General features: G+C 38.2%; 1 protein-coding gene and 1 long non-coding RNA gene across 3 annotated transcripts; one reads left to right on the top strand and one right to left on the bottom strand.

Annotated features, from left to right (window-relative positions):
• Positions 1-505: 505 nt before the first annotated feature.
• LOC111259531 (adenosine 5'-monophosphoramidase HINT3) lies at positions 506-7,635 on the bottom strand. Of its 2 annotated transcripts, XM_022831619.2 has the most exons (5): positions 7,279-7,609; positions 3,800-3,977; positions 3,271-3,449; positions 2,169-2,237; positions 506-1,865 (listed from the first exon to the last, which is right to left on the bottom strand). In XM_022831619.2, exons 1-5 carry the CDS (start codon positions 7,288-7,290, stop codon positions 1,662-1,664), a joined length of 642 nt encoding a protein of 213 aa, XP_022687354.1. In that variant the 5' UTR covers positions 7,291-7,609; the 3' UTR covers positions 506-1,661. The 2 variants fall into 2 exon arrangements, with proteins under 2 accessions (XP_022687354.1, XP_022687356.1); XM_022831621.2 differs by lacking the exon at positions 2,169-2,237 and having other exon boundaries at positions 7,279-7,635.
• Positions 7,636-10,547: 2,912 nt separating this feature from the next.
• Positions 10,548-15,003, top strand: LOC111259525 (uncharacterized). The gene is made up of 4 exons (XR_002679686.2): positions 10,548-10,808; positions 11,201-11,272; positions 12,743-12,854; positions 14,579-15,003. It is a non-coding gene; the product is annotated as an uncharacterized LOC111259525 (long non-coding RNA).
• Positions 15,004-22,022: the final 7,019 nt, after the last annotated feature.

The raw sequence follows: 22,022 nt of genomic DNA, 5'->3' as shown, positions 1-22,022 counted from the left end.
TGCGGTCTGAAATAGGTATAAGGACTAGACAAACGAAATTCCCTTAATCTATAGATAACTGTAAAATTATCGTATCGTATTAAAATATCGTAACATTACACACTCTAGTCTTTAGCAAGAACCTTCCTCTAGCACTTCTTGGCTTTTTCTAAACCAAGAATATCTAACGAATACAAGAATAAAGCAATGGTGGGTGAGTGGGAGTCGCGCGGCATCCAACCAACAATACTGATTTAGTGTAGCATATACTTAACACAGGACGCGAACTAAAAATTGCTGGTTCAAGTCTTGCCATCTGCATACATCACATTACAACGTGTGATAAATTCATTTTTAAATGTCTATCTTCGACATGCTTTCTAATGGCAAATATAAACTTAACGATCCGCGGAAGCTGCATGGCCCTTTGAAAGAATTCTGTTGTCAGCGGCATATCCTTTACGCGAGAATTCGATACAACAAATCCTTATTGAACGCTTTTTATCATAGAATAAAAAGCCAAAAGTACACAAACTGTCTTACGGTTTATTAGCAAAAACTTTACTAAAAACGATTAATTTTTGTTGTGATCTTAAAAACGATATCTGTTGGCCTAACTTCGCAACCTCAGCGACATCTGAGAAAATAATTTACCCCAATACGTCACCAATGCAAACGAGTTCTGTTAGGTGCATTATCTAAACGTTCTGTTTTCATTCGATGCCGATAACTCATCTCGTACTACTTCATTACTCGGATAGCTGTTGCCTTATAGTTTTTATATTGCAGTACTATAGAAAGTTTTACGCAAAAAGTTCACTTTTTATATCGTTTTCGTAAGTGATTTATGGTTATGGTGCGTGATATTATATCCATTAGGATCACTGTCAAATTTTTCTTAGAGACTTTAATTGTATCACCCATTTCATTGAATTCTTTCCGCATTTATTTAACACAACTACATACATCCTAGTGAATATTTGAAACACTCATCATTAAACTACTCATTATTACACACTATATCATGTTTACCCAAAAATATCGACTATTATGAATACCAGCAGATGATAGCGTTGTGTCTCACCTCTTCTTTCAACGTCCGGAATAGATATACAATATCTAGAGTACATCGATTTCTGATGATGAATTTTCTTACAACAGATAGTTATGTTTTTACAAAGAAAAACCTAACCGTGTGTTAAGGAATCGACTTTTCTCCTATTATGCCTCGATGTGTCTTATGTTTAGATAGATGCTTTGCAACATCGTTCAAAGCTTTAACGACTGAGCTATGCACAAATATATTGGATGGAATGTTTCGACACAATAAATTACTTATACCCAATGAACTCTTACTGTTGGTCGTATCAGCCGTTCGTACAGATATTGCCTTGTATTATATTTTTGCAATTTATTCTTTTACACACTTATACCTGTTTGTAGAACTATAGTGTGCAACGTCGCATGCTGTAAAATCGTGTCGGACAAATATCTACTTGCAACAACGGCATGTTGTGTCTAACCGTAGCGGCAGTGACTTTGCAAAATAGGGCAAACGATACAATGCTAATAAATTAATAGATTTTATATTTGAATTTGTTATTATAAAATTATTTGAACGGTAGTTTTCCAAGACAAGTATATTTTGGTGGTATTGAGCTAATGTACGTGCATAAGGGTGCTCAACTAAGCTTAGCTAGCATACTGGTGCTATTCTTGTCAGATGACGGGGTCTGCAATCGACTTGGTGTAGGCTGGAGTCTCGTAAGCATTTCCAATATCGCATCAGCAGATCTGAACCAGTACGAATCGTTGCGAAATGTCAACTCGTTTCGTTTAGACATGGCTGATTCGGGAGAGATAATATGCATATGAAGGTGACCCACCTGTTCGCAAAGTCAAAGAGCAACAACAGGTTATGCGCGTTTCCATTATTCGACCGAATTACTACGATTAGCTCAAAAAATGTTTACAAAGACCGGTTTATGTATCGTTGGATCGAATCGTGAATTTCACAGTGGAGGTTGGTAATCACTTGGAGTTTCCAGTGTCGCTTGTGTGTGAAATAATTTTTGTTAAAAAATGCGATCGAGATCAGGCCAGCGTAAAGATCTGTGAATTACCTCAATGTCGCGGTGTCCACAATATTTATGTCAAAAAAAATCTAGTAATTAAAAAGAATATGTTACCGAAATAAAGGGAGGAAAGTGAAATCCACGACGACATTCGTCCCACTTCCCACCACGTAACTCCAATACCTGAAAATCAATCAAGTTATTGAGAAATAAAAAAAATATATCTAGGCTATTGTTTTTTCGTCTTTAAACAAGTAAGTAATAACCCATTTACTGAGTCAAAAAGTAGTTATGCGCGTTAACAATCCTCGGAATATTTTTTTAGCTAATTCAGTTTCATTACAACCTAATTTGTACAGATACTTACAGCTGTTCTCTGATATAAAATATGTATACGATTTAATTGAAGGGATGAGACTAACCTGCACGATTAGGTTACGCATTAACAAAATTCATTGGTAATATTTCTAGAAAGGTTATAATTATGGAATACAAAAATATCTCAAGTGACTTCTATAAGTATGGAAGCATGGCAGTTAAATAGATTTATATGTTCTATGGGCTTAGGCAATTCTTTAGGGTTTCAATTATTTACTATGTTTATCATTGCACTTCTGTTGTACAAAAAAAAAATTGGCAGATAAATTACACTTTTACGATATTTCAGACATCCAAAAATCCGCTTCATCATTTAATGTGCGATGTACCTCACATATTTTTACAACTTACTTATATTGCCCTTCTTCGCTGCATAGTTATAATGAATTCGTAGTATTATGTATAATACTTCTACATGGTTCTCAAACATATGATCTGTTTTACATACATCTATGTAGCAAATCTGATAACCATTAGTTGCCCCAACGTACATTTTTTTGTATCGTTGACACGTCCGGAACGTTAAAATGCTTTTCCTGACGTCCTCTACATGATCTATAAGTTATACATAAGACATAGGATATACTACTTTGATGGCTGGAGACGACGAAATTTATTAGGATCGATCCCATGATGACTTCTTGCTAGTTTTTAAGGACCGTAATGGCCATAAACTTAGCATCGTCGATTCTAGAGACCATAGGTTCTATTCTGTCGAGCCACTTATGTAGCTACATGTAGATATGTTTGTGTTTCGTAATAATTTCATTATTAAAATTTGAGCATCAAAAACAAACGCAATGTACGGTAGGTCTCCTTTGATTTAGATATCACAAACCTTTCTGCCGTGATCAGCCATCTGACGCACCATATCAATATGCCGGTCATCGAGACAACGGACATCCCGTATGTGCTCTTTGGGAATGACGAGATAATGATGCGTTGAAGCCGGTGCTATGTCGGAGATGACAACAAATTGCGAGTCGTGGTAATGTATTTCCGATGTTGGATCGTCCCCTTCAATATATGAATAAATAGAAGCATTTGCTTTAAAGAACAATTCCATGGAGATACGTTTTAATTGTTTCCTTGATACCCAATGTATGAAGTGCAAGCTGCGAATTCTAGTTATTATATTCACTACATAAAGTTCTCCACTTCCGTGCCCGTAGTGTCTTTATTGCTAAACAAGGCGAGGCCCTAATTATTACATTTAATACAACTGAAAAATGTATGTAAATGAAAGTTCCGTTGAAAAAAAACTGCTGTACTACTCCGGCATCACGTCATAATGTATTTTGAAATCTGTTATTATTAATATGGAGAAAGTGACACAGTTAGTTTCGTATAAAAGCAGGTGTTTTTACCTCTGGCAATACGACAGAATACGCATTGGACAGGTATTTGTCCACGGGCACCCCAAGGCACAAGGCTGAGGAGTCTATAGAGCACGCGCATAAGGATTCCACTTATTGACGATGGTACTGTCGATTCATCAGCGTTCGCTTGATCAATCAATTGACCTTCCGTTCCAGGTAAGCCCACCTGTAATTGTATACATACACATACGTAACTTCTACGTAACATCCTCATCTTGAATAAGATGTTTTGTCTGTTTTGTCAATACGTGATGTTACATTTCAAATCATAACATTTGCAAAAATGTCCTAGCTAATATGAGGATTGTTTCCTTTTAAACACCTAAACAATTCTAAGACATACGCACCTGTTAGATCATAGGGGCAATTGAGCATAGAAGGATCGTAATAAAATACGCGACCAGAAACGTTACGATCTGGCGCTGAGTTAATGTTGTGGTGATGTTTTGCCTCCTTACGTTATTCATCGCGTTACTCAAACTGATACAACTTTTCTTAGTGTTTAAACTACATTTAAGAACAGTTGTCGCGTACAGTTCGCTTAAAGAGGTATATACAATTGGCTCCTTCAAAATACCATAACCTGAGTTAGTCAAGAGGTTCTTAAGGTACAGACACCCTTGCACTAAACTGTTCAATAATATAGAGATCTCCTTAACAATGGGTTTGATGTTCGGACGACCTCAGTGACATGTTTGCCAGAATTGAAAAAAACAGGAGTTGCGACAAGGTTTAGATTTTCCATAGCGTGAGTTGCAGAGACAAATGGAGCTATCTGAAGCGTATACGAAGTTGCATTGATTAAATAGTACACCATGCATGATAGTTATGCTCTATAAAAAGGAAAATTTTCCAACTAAAATATAAATCACCGCAAATTGATTGTTGAAATTCAGCGCTGCTTTTACCATTTCAACAGCCATACACCTTATACTAATTGTCTTGATGCGTTTTTTTTTTGTTCGAAACCTGCAAGCTGCCCTGGTGACGTCTGTGTAGGTCTTTCCGTTTCGTTTTCATAGACCTTTCCTGTTCCAGTTTGACTAGACTTTAAGCATCCCGCTGCCCATACTATTTGGATTCTTTGAGTGAAATTTGTCGGCGGAGTCGAATGAAGGCCTATTCCCAGTTTCACTGTATTTTTCAGATGCCGAACAACTACTAGTGCTACCTTGCAGGATAAATAAAAGAAAAAGACGGTTGCCAGAAGAAGACAATGCGTTCCGGACAAGACATTTTGTGACACGTAATGATAGAACTAGGAGATTATTAAAAAAGACTTAAAACATGGGTTGAAACGATCAGGGACAAAGTCATTTCGAACCATCTAAATCTTGGCTGTAAAGCTTTATTCAAATATATAAACTAGCACTCCTGAGAGACGTCGATACAACGAACACTTAAAGCCCAATCGTACAAATGAATGAGCCGCTCGTTACTCTTCCTCATAGCTTACGCGCATGCGACGCTGAAAGCGACGTTGAGTACCCACATAGATGCTATCACAAGCAAACGTAATAGGCAAACTAATGCAGAAACAAAAAATGATAGTCAAGGGTATATATTCACGTAAATAAACGCTGCATACTGTACGGCGCATTTCTTGCTGCACATCAGTCGTTCAGAAGACCATGTCAGCGTATAATACGTGCAAGCTGGTTGTTCGAAACCTAGTTTTCATTGTAGTGTTAAAAAGGTTTCACGTCCTTTTGCACGTTCGCATAATGATCGCCATAGGGAAGCATGCGGCGCCTTTCTTCTGGTTGTTCGCACGCAACGGAACCGCTACTATGCCACCGTAGTAGCATTAAAACAAGATTTACAGTATTGATATACCTCGCATCTTCGCGAAAATGTTCCAACGTCAATAATCTTCATAGACGTATCTATTTAATGTAACTACGATCGTTTTTGATTGCATTTTCAGTTTGTGGCCATTTTGAAAATTACGTCAATGACGTTATTTTCGAAAATGTATACCCTTAATTTGTTTATGTGACCGATGTTTTCACTCAAAAAAAATAGCCTAAAGATTTGGAATAACAGGAATTCAAAAGGTTAAAAAATGAAAAATGGCCGAATTAATCCAAAAAAGAGACGAACTGTTGGAGCTAACGTAAATGATTAAGTTGGCGATAGGCACATTTTTCTCAAAAGCAGCAGCCTATTTTCGTATCCAAAATCAGCAATGATCGTAAACGGCCCTTCAAGCCATTCCGGTAAATTTGCTAGTTCTTTCAATCTAATTAATACTGTAACTACCGTAAGTAAGTAAGTATGACTTCTTTTGATTTTCAAAAACGAAAAAAAATCCTCAATGTAATCCATCTTTTTTTTGTTTGCTACTTCACAACAGATTAGTCATTCATACATGTGGGGATGATTTACTTAGGTTTATTAAAAGCTTTGTAAGTTCGTTTTTGCAGACAAACTTTGCCGCGGCCCCGTTGAGAAGCAGAGATTTCGAAAAATTAAAATGGTTAACTTCGTTTTTTAAAGCGAAAGGCTCGTACTTATAGCTTTATTGGAAACGACCGGTTCTAATTAAAAAACATTTTTATGACACCAATACAATACGGATAGGTAACTAAAAATATGACACTAACAAATATACAACAGATCTTATGTTAATTAAATACAAAAACGTTTCTACCAGACAGATAAAGTGATGCTCATATTGAGTATCTTGCTCCAGAGCTTTAGTTTTTTGCTGTTCATGCCAAATACGAACGTTTGCCGGTAAAATGCAACCTTTCACCGCACTATGTGCTATAGTCTATAATTACAAATTGGTTTACTCGCAAACAGATTTGGCGAGCCAACTCGCAATATATTCCTCCATATATTCGGGCAATTACCTACAGTATATAACTCTGCATAGCATATAGGTGATCTTTCCAAAATCGTTTTCTTTTTTGTATTTGTGTCTTATGACGTTTCTATAATACATAAAATAAATTTCCCTTTCTTCAAACTTGATTTAGTAGACTACTCTAGATATACTAAACGGTCTTAGAAACCTCTTACCGTTCGTCTTACTGGATGTTAGATAAGTTATATTTTATTTTATTTTATTAATAGGTAAACTGTTCAAAATCTACATATGCAAATTATGCAACTGGATTTATTCGTTGTTCAATATATTTATTTGAATAAAGCATTAATTTCAGAATATCTATAATGGCTTATAAATAAAATAGCGCCTAGGTAGATATCTTGTTTCTATGACTTTTCTTTAATCAATACACCTCCTACATTTGTCAAAAAAGTAGAAATGATCAACACCCCGTAAGATCACTCCCACAACTGATATTACACAGGACATTTTCGTGGGTCATTTTTGGACCGCCTTACAGATGATTCGCAGCACGTCATTGGTATAGCCTAAACAATATTGATGGAATACAGTGATGTGCTTAAATTGCAATGATGTACGATACTCATATTTCAAATTTTAATGTACTGACCTGTTCGCTCATGATTAATACAACTCGTTCCACCTCACTTCCAGTACTTATTGGGTTCAATTTCGGTATATTTTGCTGTTATTCAGTAATATATACCAAATCAATATAAACACTTATATTGACGTTTAAGCGTTACCCTTAAACATTAGCACATTTCGACCATCAATAGATAGGCAATGCGGCTCCCGCGAAAACAGCCACGGACAGTCAAGGAGAAGAATCGAGGGTTGATTTCGCTGTTTTCCAGTTATGTCCGCTGATTAGTGCGCTCTTTCCGTTGATTAGTGCACTCACCGGGACCGAGAAAAAATCCGCTAAAATAAGTTACAACTAACCGAGTTTAGCGTCACAGTGCATTATCGCGAAAAGCTGCTCTCGGAAAGCTTCATCTTTTTGAACTAGGCGGCACCATTTAACTCCTTAAAGACCAATCAGTGTCGAATACAGACCACCTGGGGAAGATATCTGTCGCTTGCAGGAATTTCAGCTGTTCTCTAGCAATGAACTCTTTGAAAAACGTGATATTTCCTTTTAGCGTTATGAAATTTAATTCTAAAAATTATAGTTATAAGAAATTATTATATTATTATTACAACAAAAAACTGGTTGTGAATGATTATCACTTGACAACTATAAAAAAAAATGCGTTAATGAGGATAGCAACGGTGGACTGCCACGCTACCAAAAGTGCCAACATTCTCGAAAGCGGGTGTCAGACAACATCCGAGCATCCAACTAACCGAACCTAACACTACCTAATCTACAGATAGATGGTATACCTTGTAACCTTCGGTCGAAATTTGCAAAGCTTTATAATAGATTATTGGAACTATAGGATATACCCGGTCTGGGTCTGTCATCGGAGGTCAATAAAGACAGCTTGAAGATACCTTTCAATGAAGACGACTAGCCGACACTTGTGAAATGGCCGAAAAGAAACTTAATAATCTTGTAAATTCTGTCAGGCATTGTGAACATTACGGAAATATGGCGTTCACCTTACTCTTTTTCTCTTTTAGTATCGGAACTTTATAGCCGCACTGACAGGATTATCTACATATTGCCACACGTAGTTTATTTGCGTTAGAAAACCTTCAGTAGAGATTTAGGACCTTGGTGTGGAAACGACGGCTGACTTAGATTTTGCCCACGAGTAGTCAAACCCAGATTTTTAACATGGAACACATTCTAGTATTTACATCCGAAAAGATAGATTCGAGAGAAGCTTTGTTGTTCCCATATTTGCGCGCCGTTGCGAAGTAGGAGATGGGGTTAAAATAATTTTCTGCTAAAATCTTGCTAAGTTAATGTACCAGCATTTGTCTTCGACGAATACTATATATGTATGTATATATATATATATACATTACACATTTCTGATATTTAGGTTGAAATATATAATAATAATAATTATAATCCTAATACAATAGAGTGAATCATACAAGCTATTATTTAAGAGAATATCAATAACTGCTGGCTGTCGGTTAAGTTCTTTTTTTAGTAGAGGTATTACACATTAATAATATGAGTATTGCCTCTACGAAAAGAGAGAACTTTCGCAGTAAGCGGAATTACCTAAACTGATCAACAACAATTCAAAACTGATCAGATAGAAATATTTCCAACGCTTCGTGGTATTATAGTATTAAGGTAAAGCAGGAGCAGGCCCTTTACAATCTCCGCTGAAGCGTTTGTACAGGCACAGCTACACATGCGAAATTGTTTACAGTGCACAGCACATTTGCGTTTGAAGCAGGCTTCACCGTACTAGCCACGACACGCAGCGCCATTCTAGTGGAAGCGTACACTGCACGAAGAACCACCCAAACGTTCGTCCGCAGCAGACCTTGCATGCGTGTTTACTGCTACATGGACAACTTTTGTAACTGAAAACCGCGCAAAAGTTTACGTCTCATTTTGTCCCAAAGTTTCTGCGCGATGTTTACTACTGTCCGCTTTGCGGGTTTTGTGGAGTTGTATTTTGCAGCTGAAACAGAGCCTTTGTTTGCGTTCTCGAAATCTCTGCTTACAGGTCGACAAGAGGTCTAACGACAGTACCAGACGTAAAACTCTATTAATTTAAGGTCCACAAAGTATTACGGCTAATTTCTTCGATAATTTTTCCATTGCACTATAATTCACACCTGCGACTTAAGGCATCGCTTTACGAACGCCGATGTCGAAGATACTCTTTAATAGACTTCCTAAGACCATGAAGTTCCAAAAAGACGACGAAAAACAGTTAACAGATGATGCAGTTGACACGCGACTTCTCATTGCCTTGCAACATCTTATCCAGCACCGGTTAATACGCACCCATTAATCAGATTCCTATGCAGAATTGTTACGGCTCGCGTCTCTTGAATCAATGTGAAACAGCTAGAACAATACATAGCTCCCGGAAATGAGCTTATGTTCAGGTTCAAGTCAGATCCTAATCCAAAAAAAATTCCGACCTGCTTCTGTGTGAAGCGGTCAAATACTAGAAGATGAGTAAGAAAGGCAAAGCGAGCTACTGCGAGAAAGTGATATGGTAAACAAACCAAAATCATATCTTCCCATAAGATCAAGCACGGCAAAAGTTTACCCCAAAAACTTTTTTGTTTGCATAAATTGTATAGTTCATATCGCGCAACCAAATGAACACCTTTCAATAAATAGCAAGTAACATTAATAATTGAAAGCTTAACGGAGACGTTTTTTAAATATTAGCTAAATGGGTTCAAATCTCAGTAGATGGAAGACATAAAGAACGATCACCTTAGTGCATCGTAAATTTAGTTTTAGGATTTGAATGATATTAAATTTTCGTTAAAATGCACAATTATTTTTTAACTAATCTAATTGGTAATAAGGAACAGATAAAAAATGCGTACATTTGGCCATCGCTGAAAATTAGGGAGAATGAACTAAATGAAATTTAAGATGGAAATGGAAAGCTTTATCGGTAAGGCAATAGTTTTTGACAGGGACGGTTAATCTTTCCAGACAAAAAGCCATAAATCTTGATCTGCTCATTAGTAAAACGCATAAATATGCTTAAATGGTAATTTTTTATAACGTAACTGTCTTACGGCATGCAGTTTGAATTTCAAATGAATCAAATGCTTTAAGCTTTTTTTTATTTTCGTCAACAAAATAAAAACATTAAAATGGGTTAAAAAGAACGCATATAAATAGAAATAATAATATAAGCATATACACTCTGATATAAGTGATTAAATTTTCAGCGATTAACTTCGCTATCTAACAGCTCTTCATAACAATCCTCGGTTTTGGGTCTTTTAGAAATTTTCTGCTGCACTTACCAAAACAATCTACATATACCTTAGTTATTCGGAGCCACTTCATTATCTATCTAAGGTGATCCCTTCAATACAATCGAGCAAAATCGTATCGAATTATACATATTTAAGCAGACATTATTGTTACTCGATTGTTCAATTTCGTCTAATCAGTCCACCGCAGAGGGCTGAGCTGTGCAGCAGTGATTAAGGTGCAGGAACTAGCCGCTGCCTACTCATAGTAAGGTAAATGTACTATATATATTAGTTTCAAATGTAACACTGAGTAATTTCGCAGACATTTTAGTTGTACCTATACAGCCTCGAACCCTGGACACCTAACTGCGAGTGTTTTTAGTGCTTAGTGGTTCGCGTCGGTTGATTTATCATTCAGTGATTTATTTTGTACATTTATAGCACTGTAGATTTTTTGTCTTACATCTTCTCTTACATACGGTTCATCTAGTTTCGGTAAGTAAGCAGGCGTCAGTAGATTATAGTATTAAAGAATGAGCTTGATCATCACGCCGCAAATATACCTAAGAATGGAACGTAGATATTTATTCAACAAATCGTATTAATGTTTCCGGGCAAAACTCAGCTAAATATAACTTAAATCTATTTCGTTCGTATTATAGGGATGCGATTTTCAATTATATTCTTGGCGGCCTTGCTGATTTCCGAAACCCAAGAAGCTTATGAATATGTAAGTACGTATCATTTTGCTTTTTGTCATTTGTTGATAAGGCAAGTGTAGTCTTGAAGCTAGAAAGTATATTCTGTAAATAGACCGTGTAATTTAAACATAACTGTGAATTTGAAGCAAAAATAGGTCTTAAATGGGAGAAAACATCGCCTTGATGCGGCTAATCAGAAGATCTGTATCTGTTTAACGTTAATGGCTTGCTATAGTCGCACATCCATCGCGCAATAATAGCAAGGAGTAGTCCTTTTCTGTTCACTGCTGAGCGTGTTAAGCATGGTTAACATGCTCCGATTGCACACCGTCTGTTCTCCCTAGTCACCGTCCATCAAGTCAAAAATAATTTTAAACGCCAGGTAGACTACAGTTTCAACTGGAAGCGATTTGCGGTTATTTTATTTGTGCCTATGGTTTACATCAGGCCGCTGTCTGTTGCAAATATATCCAAAAACAATTAACGGAATTTAGATTGTTTAATGCCATTTTTGCTCGTAAAGCTGATTCCTAAAAATTTTAGCGGTCCACAGCAACCCGGTGTAAACCTTAGATTACGCCCTAACCTGTTTGTTGGATGTGCTAAGGATAGAGCTACTGACGTTTGCGTCACCCCTGTGACAGGCGGCGGTAGAAACTAAATATGCGCTTCAAGAAAAGCTCCATATATGTGGACATTGGATCAGATGGGCAACATGAGCAACGCAAGTACATGCGTCCGTTATTATAAATACATCCAATATTATAGATTCTGACAAATGGCTTCTTCAACTTCTGAGAACTCGAACCTCCATACGGTGCCAACAATGCGTCTGTTTCAACTGTTCTGAGTAATTGCTTTTTATTAGGCCGCTGAATATTGACGAGTGACGAAAATTTAATCTTTATGAAAATTGGAGATTATGTGAGATGTCCTATTATTGAAACAAGATTATCAGCCTAGTGCTCGTTTCGGTGCGTTATTGGTCTGCCTCGCACCATAGTTTTCACCGCCGGCGAACCTGGCCGATAGGGCTTGTGTGCCTGAAAATGTGCCTGGAAGTGACTTCTACAAAGAGTATGGAAAAATATCATATATTCCACCGAGATGTATGCCTTTTTTCCATTCGTTACTATTCGACGTGTTTCCCAGGAGCATGAGATGTGACGTTCTTGTGATGTACATAGCGAAACGACAGCGCCATTCATAAATTTGTCCTGGCCTGCCCAGTCCACCTTTTGTTCGTGACAACTTTGATTGACTCGTTGCTTAATTGACCCAACCGGTCATCGATAATTTTTGTCCGCCTGCCTGCATTACACAGATGGCGATTACGTTTCGTTTATTTGTGAAGTAACCTACGAATATCCGTTGATCGATCTGAAGTTTTACGACAGCTAGTGAACAACTATTCAATCTTGATCGCATACGTTTTTAACTGCATTAATTTTGGTTAGTGATCTTATATATTCTCTGAATTACCTTTGTGTTTCATCGTTCAAGGATGTTTTGATGACGCTACTGACTACTTGAGTGCTGCACTTAAGGAAGTTCTCTCAGGCGAATTAGAAAAAATGGCGGACCACTACATTTCCATTATAAAAGGAAATGAAGAGTAAGTATCATCCTGTGAAGCAAAACTTTTCTCCCTTAAAGTTAAATTTTCTTGCATACATTATATTCATGGAAAAATGCACATCCGGAACCCTTCTATTAACCAAAATTCACTGGGAACGTTTGTTTTCGTTAGCCTATTCTTAGAACCGTACAGTTCCGTTTCTATTATATATATATAATATATGATTCTCATATCGTTTTAGATCGAAGAAGTTCGAAAATGATAAACTTAGCCTTTATAGTGGCATTATAGTACCGCGGCTCAAATACAGGGCGTGCAAAAAATATTCACGATTTAATCTGTGATATCATGTCAAGGACCCTGCTAATAGAATTTTATTATAAATATAAAAATGATGAATGTGGGTCAGTACTAAATATATTAAAGGATCCGGAAGTAATCCTCAGAGTTATGCCTTTTTGCCTAAGAAGTCTTCGACTAAGTGTATTTAAAAAAAAGAAATTCTAAAATTCGAGGCTGTTTTACACTTTCTTTGTAACGTAAAGTAAAATCCGATATAGAAGGGTAGAGAAACTCGTCTTCACTGGTAAATTGGCCGCCTCCATGGAAAATCTCACGCTTGGGTATAACCAATGGATGATGCAAATTGTTTTTTTTCGTTCGGCCTTTGAAGTGAAGTCGTAGAACAGACCTTTAAATCGTAAGGATATCGTTTCAAGGCCTAGAAATTAACATTTTTAACCTGTGAGAGTTAGTGCATGAATATTCTGATCGGAAAATAGAAGCGTGTCCAGTTGTCCCTTTTGTACTAATCTCCGCCGGGATTTAATAATTGAGTAACACGGTTTACTTGTTTTGATCCTAAGAGACAGAGGTGATTCTTTAGGCCACCGTTACAAATGTTGTTTTTCACAGAAATCGTAGTTAGTCACATAGAGGTACCATATTGCAGGACGCTAAGGACATTTATTTTGGGATCTCCTTATTTTTTCTTATATTGTTATTGCGCGTGCAACCCATTCAAATTTGTTTCGCTTGAAATAGTTACGATGTCGGTCTTGAGAATAAATGATCATGTATCTCAAATAGAATCCCTTTAGCAATAACTGACCGATCGTCAAAAGCGATTTCTAGTCGTTTAGGTGAATCCTTGAAGACGACAAAAGGTACATTGCGTGTTTCAGGCCATTCAGTACAAACTGAGAAGATTACTAGCGCTATTGTTTGATCGAAAACAAATACTCAAATGTTCATGTAGCGTATTGTGAGAGAACTCACAAACAGGTAAATAGGCTTTTAGCTGCCGTGTTTTAATGCAGTAATAAAAACGGCACAAACTATTCAAGATGTGACGGCTCTGAAAATGTCTATAGCAATAGAAAGAAATTTGCTGTGTTATATAGATTATTTCAATTCCAGAACGTGTACCCTTGATCAATGATAGAGATTCAGTAGTTGCTTGATACATTAAAAGAGCAATTTATAAAAAATACGAAACAAGAAAGTTCTTATTTTTCGCTAAGCTTTTGTTACCACTATTAGTATTTTGTGTGGTAATTTTTTTATATGAACTGGGTGGCACTCTACCAGCCCTTGACATGCTATCTTGCCCAATTAACCCATATTATGTATATTTATGGGTGCAGGTAAGCACATACCTACTATTTGCTTACACTTAGCTGAATAAATAAATTGTTCCGGAAATAGAAATTAATAATGTCAGAATCCATTCTAACAGTAGAATTTCACTGAACCCTCAGCAACAGTTGGTGCAGCCGCAAGGATGAGGATTGCCGAAAAATCGAGTTCAGCCAGATCCGTGAATTTTTAACTGTCTATATTATTCAGAACATCACAAATGCAAACCTGCGTGTGTTCGATATTTATTTGTATGAAGCTGAGACACAGACAAAGCATGAACACTTTTTAGTAACGTGTTTTCAATGTATATATGCCTACGATATTGACGCGTGTGTTGATGAAGTGGTTGGTATAATTGCCGCGAGTAGAGGATATCTATGAGCCGCACCGAAACAGCAAGCTAGACAATCCCGTAGCAGAGAACTGGCGGAAGTTACAGCTGAGGGACGACCATATTTATGACGCTGTAGGTATTATTACGTATCGCGCGTATGAAATCAGAAAAACAGCTTAGAAGCTGTTGAATAAATTCAGACTAAATAAATAGTTGTCATTATTTTTTCTATTCTAAGATGATTTGAGTTCAGCGCAAGAAGATAAAAAAAAATTGGCCACGAGAAGCCCTTTTTCTTTCATTGTTCTTTCTCGGCTGGAGAAAATGGAAAGAGGAGAAGCGAAGAGCATTCCTGACGGAATTGTGGCTTCTGTATATATGCATATAACCGAACGATGAAAATCCACATACTGCTACATGTATTGCAGAGACCCTTCTGGTTAATTACTAGTCTCGAACAGAGACTGAAGAAATCTCTGACACATTACTCGTAAACATAGTACAACCGCCTTTATAGAACGCAAACTTTTCTTTCAAACCATTTCCTACACATAATATCAGTAGAGAAAACGTGGATAGGCGTTTAACCCGGCCAAAGGATCATCACGATGATTATAGTTAGAATATAGATATGCAGACGTCGTCGACTACGCAATGTCTCTGTAGCCTTTGTTTTACTGGAGTGTTTGGAAAGGCGCAGTCGCACATGCCAAACTGTTTCTAATACGCGCTAAACTTGACTTTGAAATAAATCCCTCCGTCCTGATCCTGATGAGTGCCATCAACCGCATATGGCAGGTACGAACTTTGAGATCTACCGTTCAATAGGTCTCGCATGTGTCCTTTCATTCACATTGATAGCCCTTACAATAAGCGAGTTTCGCATAAGTCTCAATATATTCGCGCCTTGCACCGCCCGCAATTCCGACACAATGCGCGATCCCTCGACAGTTTCGGGAGATTGCACTTTGTAACTACACCGAACATGCTGCCACGTCTTGTTTATTTTCGCATAACCATTAAATCACATTTATCAATGAAATTTAGAAGTGATAAGAACCCTGATAAGTGATACCGCGGTAATTCGGTGACGACGCTTTGCATGTAACCTATAAGTTGGCTTATCACTGGTAAAGAATTTGAAGTTATTCCAAGAATCATAATGCATGGACGCCCTAAATTTAAGATTACGAAACTTGAAGTTAAGCCGTTCATGCTCATGGAACTCAACGGACGCTTTAAAGCGACTACTATGCTAAAAGCTCTGAATTTTCTGAATGACTCAGCAAAAATGTGATCTGCCTGTTCGACGTATTGATTGTTTTCAACAATATTGATATTCCATGTCATGCTCATCGTCCTCGCTGTGTAGATTCAATTTCCTCTGACAAATATTTCCAAAAAAACGTCAGGTTTTACTGTTAAGCTGCAGTTTCTAATAGGATACTGGATTGGGCACTGCTTAGCAGAAGAGCCGACCAGGTCACGATTGGAGCTGGAGACGTGCTAAAGTGACTAGAACAAAAAGAAGTAAGTGCTTGCTTTTTTCACTGCTACTTCTTTTTATACTTTACATTTCTTAATAACCGTCGTCAATACAAACGTTTCATTTAAACATTCCCACCTGTTACATTGACACTAGAAAAAAATGAGAATAAATGGGTTGAATGCTGAACACAGGTAAAGTGGACGCTTGTAACGAAACACAGCGAGATTAAGAAAGGAAACAAAAACCGTTAAGGCTTAAAAGCAGGATGCTGTTTGCGGAGGACCAGCTGGGCCTGATGCTGGCTTCGTCCGGGAACGTATTGCCTGTGATCCCTATAAGCTAATAAGAATTGTTAACAGACCTGGTAGAAGAACTTATTGAAGCAGGTGCGGCTGGTCTAATTAAAAGAACATTTGATAAGGGACTATTACTGAAGAGCCGATCTATTCTGGATTCGGCTGTCTGTTTCCAGATCTGTAACCAGTTAAATATTCAGCCATACTTTTCTTGCCATATTATTATATAATACAATATGGTGGCAAAAAAGAACATTTTCAAAGAAGGACCCTAGCGTTAAAGGCTCGTTATGACAAAAGCACTTACGAATATTTAAGAGACAGTACGGGTTTGCATTGTGCCGTGAGAATAATTCCAATATATAACTCTAAGAACGTCAAACTATGTATTTCATTCCTCAAATACAGAGGAACTAATTGACGTAATTTCTGTCCGAAATCCTTTCAAAAAACTCAAACAAGTTTGAATGCTCGATAATTATGGGAAAAGAGGATACAGAGACCAGTAGAATTCAACGGTTTGAAGAGACATAACCGGATTTTTGCTATCTAGCGGACAAAAATAGTATATCAGGTATGTGTGCGTATATCCAACCAAGGCGAACGCTAGACCAGCTAGATATATGTGAACGATATGTGCCATCTATGGCCACTAATAAAAACCGCTCTATTGCATTTTATTCTATTAAAATCCGGATTGACGTTCTTCTCGTCTTTGACATCCACTTAATCACCTAAGTAGGTCATCAAAAGGATGTAGTACATTATACATCCAGCTAACTGATTGTGCCAGATGTACAATTGGGTAGCTAATGGGCGTTGCTTGCCATGTGACCCACGTTTTTGCATGTTCGGCCTGACGCAAAACGCATCGCCATCGCCAACAGTATGGCTCATGTTCGTATTCAAAGTGAGTTCAAGAATTCTAAGCATTATCGAATTAGCTTGCTTTTACACGGCGGTAAATCATAGAGACAAAAACACGCCGCTTTAGTGTAATCCTTAATAGTTCCAAATAATAAATAACTAACAAGATCGAATTCGATGTACTTCCTACTGTTGAAGCGATGCGCGCCTTCCTTGTAAATATTGCCAGCTTGATAACAATGGCAGGTCTCTCACAACTCTTTTACCACAATGTGACACAATTTATTCGCAATTCTAGTGATAATTTACTGAGGAAAATTTGGCCCAATTTTCAGCGTTAGCAAATAGTTACCATACCATTTCATACGTATGTTGACAGAACCTGAACTAAGTCCAGCACAACATACTCCGGCTATACCTTTTTTGACGGCAGCAAGTTCTCGCTATATCGAAAAGGTGATCTCGTTAACTTTTTCATGTCGAGTGATCAGAGAGAGAAAACTTACTTTGTTCCCTAGTTAAATTGCTGCTTCGTGTTAGTAGTTTAGTTGTTACCTTTACAAATGATTAACACTCGCTCAAACTGTCAACTGTTCTGCTCCGAATTAATCCATCGCAGATGATCTGAACCACGAAATAATTACCACGAAAGTCATCCAGAAGGATATTCATTGCATAATTAAGTCCAGCCGAAACCTGCAAAAGGCAAGTTTACATTGTGGAGTATTAGCCGCGATGTGAACTACTACAATATGCCATGTTTCTTCTATTCGGCTATTCTTGCTAGACCTATCTGGGTCTTCCTCCAACAGATCGATGAAACGGCATAATAACAAAATACCATAGTAACCATTTGTCAATGCTGAAATTTGAACTAGGAATGGTTTCGCGTCCGTGGTGCGCGTCAGAATCAACAAAGTTCGAGAGCGAGCGGAAACACAAATGCATGCTACAGCAAGCCCTGGCATATCCTTGCCTCTGATTGCGGAAGACGGTTATTATATCTTGCTATGTATATTTCGGACGTCTGGAAGCTAGTTTCAACAATATGTTGACGTCGTGTGATATTATTCCTTCAATATAACTAAATGGCAAGTTTGAAGATTTTGGCCCTTCGGAAAACATCCGAAATACAGTTTTGTGGTATAAGAACAGATCAAAGCCATACAGCGGTCCCCTAACAACAGGCCCTTAGACCTGGATAATTTACGAAACGTGCATCTCAAACAGTCTTGTCCAACAAGCAACTAGCACATCACTTGGTTGAATACCGGGAGCATACTAGTGGCATGGAGACAATTTCTTCTATTGATCTTCAATGCTAAAAGATTAGCAACAGAGATATCGTTTTGGCGGGGATTAGACAAAAAGTACATCCGCTCGTGATACGCCTCGATTATAAGGAGGCATTGTAGGATAGCGCGATTTGCGGAAAAGCTTGCTGAACATTCTTGGATGGATGTTCTTAAAAGAGCGTTTCCAGAATGCAGACGATTTGTATTTAGTGTATTCCTTAATTTGCACACTGCATTTAACTCCGGAACATGGATCGACGAATTGGCCTACCATAAAACCCCGATGAAGATTAGTGAGTCATCTAAGGCCGTACTATAATCTGATGGTGTTATATTATATGACCTGTTATCCAAAGGAATGGCTTTTCCCAGGCGTAGTTTCAGTCGATTTTTAGTAACTTTTCTAATCATTGTTTCCTCACAATAAATAACATGCGGACACCCGTCACTAAAAAACATCATGTACGCGGATGCTTTTGTCCTCTATAAGTGTAGCCGATTTTGCCCGCGAAAAGCGTAATTATTGCCTTTGTTATAATTATGGCCTAGAAATTAACCTACAGAAGACTGAAGCGGTAAAATTTAGTCCTGGCCGTTAGTCAGCTGAATCAAACATGCTCCGTTTAAACGACCAGGTCTTGGAGTGCCTAAACAAATTCACCTATTCAAAAATCGTATTATGGCAAAACATAATATCGTCTGGAGGAGATATAATAAAGGAGGAGAGAGCACGCAAAGCTCTTGCGTCTGTCGCATCATCTGCCAGCATAAAAAGACTCCAGTTTGACATATCATTAAGAAGAGCATAGTACAGCGTTCAGTCATACTGAAGATAACTACGTTACGCAGCTCAAATCCCTTAACAAAGTCAAACCTTTTTTCCAAAGAGAATGTTCTGGGTCTTCACCGTCGACGAAAAGCCAAACGATCCACTTGCCTGTAGATACGCTGTGAAAAACATAGTATAGTGACTGACTGTAATCAACTATCTCTCTAATGGCCGTGAACAAAAGTTAGAAAAAGTATTTTATACACTTTGGAGTATTCTTATTGCTAAAATGAGTTTTGTTTTATGCTTATCATCATAATCATTGTAATCACCATATTACTGCTGGAAACGCCACCTACGCTGCCGAAGTTACGTGTTCCTCTAGTAAAACGTTGACTCCCAACGAAATCTGACACATCGATATATTACCGACTTCCTTCGTGAAGCACAGATTCATACACAATCCTATACTTTACGTTAAAGTAGAGAAAAAGGAACATAGAATTTCGTTTTTCAGAGCGTTTTTTCTACTGTTTAATATTGATCAGCCAGACGAAGAGAGCCAACTTTTTTTTTTGGGAATAGCTGTTAATCTACCCATCCTTATCAAATTATACATAATCGTAGACGCATTTATACGAAGCTTTCTGACGCTTAAATATTAAGACTTCAGTATAAAATGGCCGGGACCACTCTTCAAGTTCACTGTCTCCCAACATCAACAAGCTGTTTTTTGTAGAGGGTCTCAGTTTTAGAGTTATCACCAAAACACGAAACGTTCGGTTTATGGAAGATATATGGGCTCAACCCTACTGGTTGGGCTTAGTATTATCGAAATCACTGTTCGCTAATGCTCAGTACTTCTTTTGAGGTTCACTTCGAATCACGCTAGATCTTCACTTAACAATACTATAGACCGGTAGGAAAAAGTAGCTAATGCCACTGGAGTATCGTGCCGGGCTTATTCTCGTCCAGTCCCCCCCCCCCCTCCTCTCGCTCTAAACAAGCTAACCCCTTGCACAAGAGAATTACCTCTTCTGTGTGTCCTGTGAATGGGATAATAGATCGTCTGTCATGTTGCTCAACCGTAATTTCACGGGTTGTTCTTTTTTCTTCAAGACCCTTTTTGCCGGGGTCTCACGGAAATCGTCATTATTCGATCTCGCAGTCGAATAATAAAGGACGCTGGTCCCTTATGTCCGTTACCAAAAAAAACATCTTGCTACGCCTGTCATCTATCTATTTGTGAGCGTCGTACAGGTCGCTAGCATGTGGTGCGCTGTTATCTTCCAAACCTGCAGTGCAGAAAACCGACGTCCTATAAGGCCTTACCAACTTTGTGAGAGTAGCTCTAAAACGCTCCGGAGGTAGTAGCCAATTTTTTCATTGAGACGTGCAGCCTAAGCCTACACGTTGAGGGCGATGTGCCCTATCGCCATTCCTAGAACAAAATTAGGTATTGCTTTCTACTTTTCGTGCCATATTCTCAAGACCTAGCTTTCCACATCCTCCGTCGGATCGCCCGGGACAATGCACTTTTTTTTTTGTAACTCTCAAGTCCCAAGAAATGACGCCTGCCAGAACCACGATTGTGCTGAGCGCACGGTAGGGTGTGATAACCCTAAGCGCAAGGATTCGCTGGGCACCTCTAAGTAGCTTCTAAACCGTTACCTCCAAAGAATCAGGTAGTGTCCAAACAAGTGTCCGAAGAGCGCAATCGATTCTGCTACTGCCGTCAGAAGCCTCTTCTTTCTTCGTCGGGGTCACGGACGTTTGGCAGTACTCTGGCAACTTCCATAGAGGCTCTAGTGACCTTTATGACGACTTATTTGATTTGGCGCAATACCCTCATCATATATTAAACTGGATGCCGAAATATCTTTCCGTGTTTATGAGGCTTATTATCTCCATTTCTAAAGTGTGCGTAAGATGTTGGTATTCTTTCTTGCCGATAAGCAGTATAGCCTCTGTCTTTGCAGAGACAAGATATAGCTCACGTTCTTTCGTTCACATCCAGATCGAATTTGGTTTGTTCTTCTTGGGAGTTCCTGTGCCGCCCGGGTATTAGCAGAGTGCAGGTCTACTAGAAAAACTAAATGTCTCACGACGCAAGATTAAACCTGTGTAGGTTTCACTGAAAATCGTTATATCTTTTAAGAACTTGAGTTGAAGAAATAGTTTACCTCACTCCTGGGCGGTTCAACCATTTTTTGATATCTGGTATATAGCCTCTAGCTCAAATTGTAAGTTCATTTGCTTGCCTGCCTGCCTGTTACCTTGCTTGGCTCCTATTACATCGTCCGATTGTGCTTCCCATAGTTGTCGTTCCTCCTTAGCTCTGAGGTCTCACAGGGGAGATTTGGGCAGGACTAAAAGCATTCACATGCTGACCGTTCAATAGACTGAACGATTTGGCCAGTCGTCATTCATTGTGCTTTCCTCATCTTGTCCGAGCTATTCACTTAACTTACAGTAAGTTCAAGCTATACCGATGAGGCGAAAAGGTCTATTGG

Source organism: Varroa jacobsoni, unplaced genomic scaffold (assembly GCF_002532875.2).
Source record: "Varroa jacobsoni isolate VJ856 unplaced genomic scaffold, vjacob_1.0 scaffold_341, whole genome shotgun sequence".
Classification (NCBI taxonomy): domain Eukaryota; kingdom Metazoa; phylum Arthropoda; class Arachnida; order Mesostigmata; family Varroidae; genus Varroa; species Varroa jacobsoni.
The sequence above is the reverse complement of the archived record's forward strand: the minus strand, read 5'-3'. Positions and strand labels throughout refer to the sequence as shown.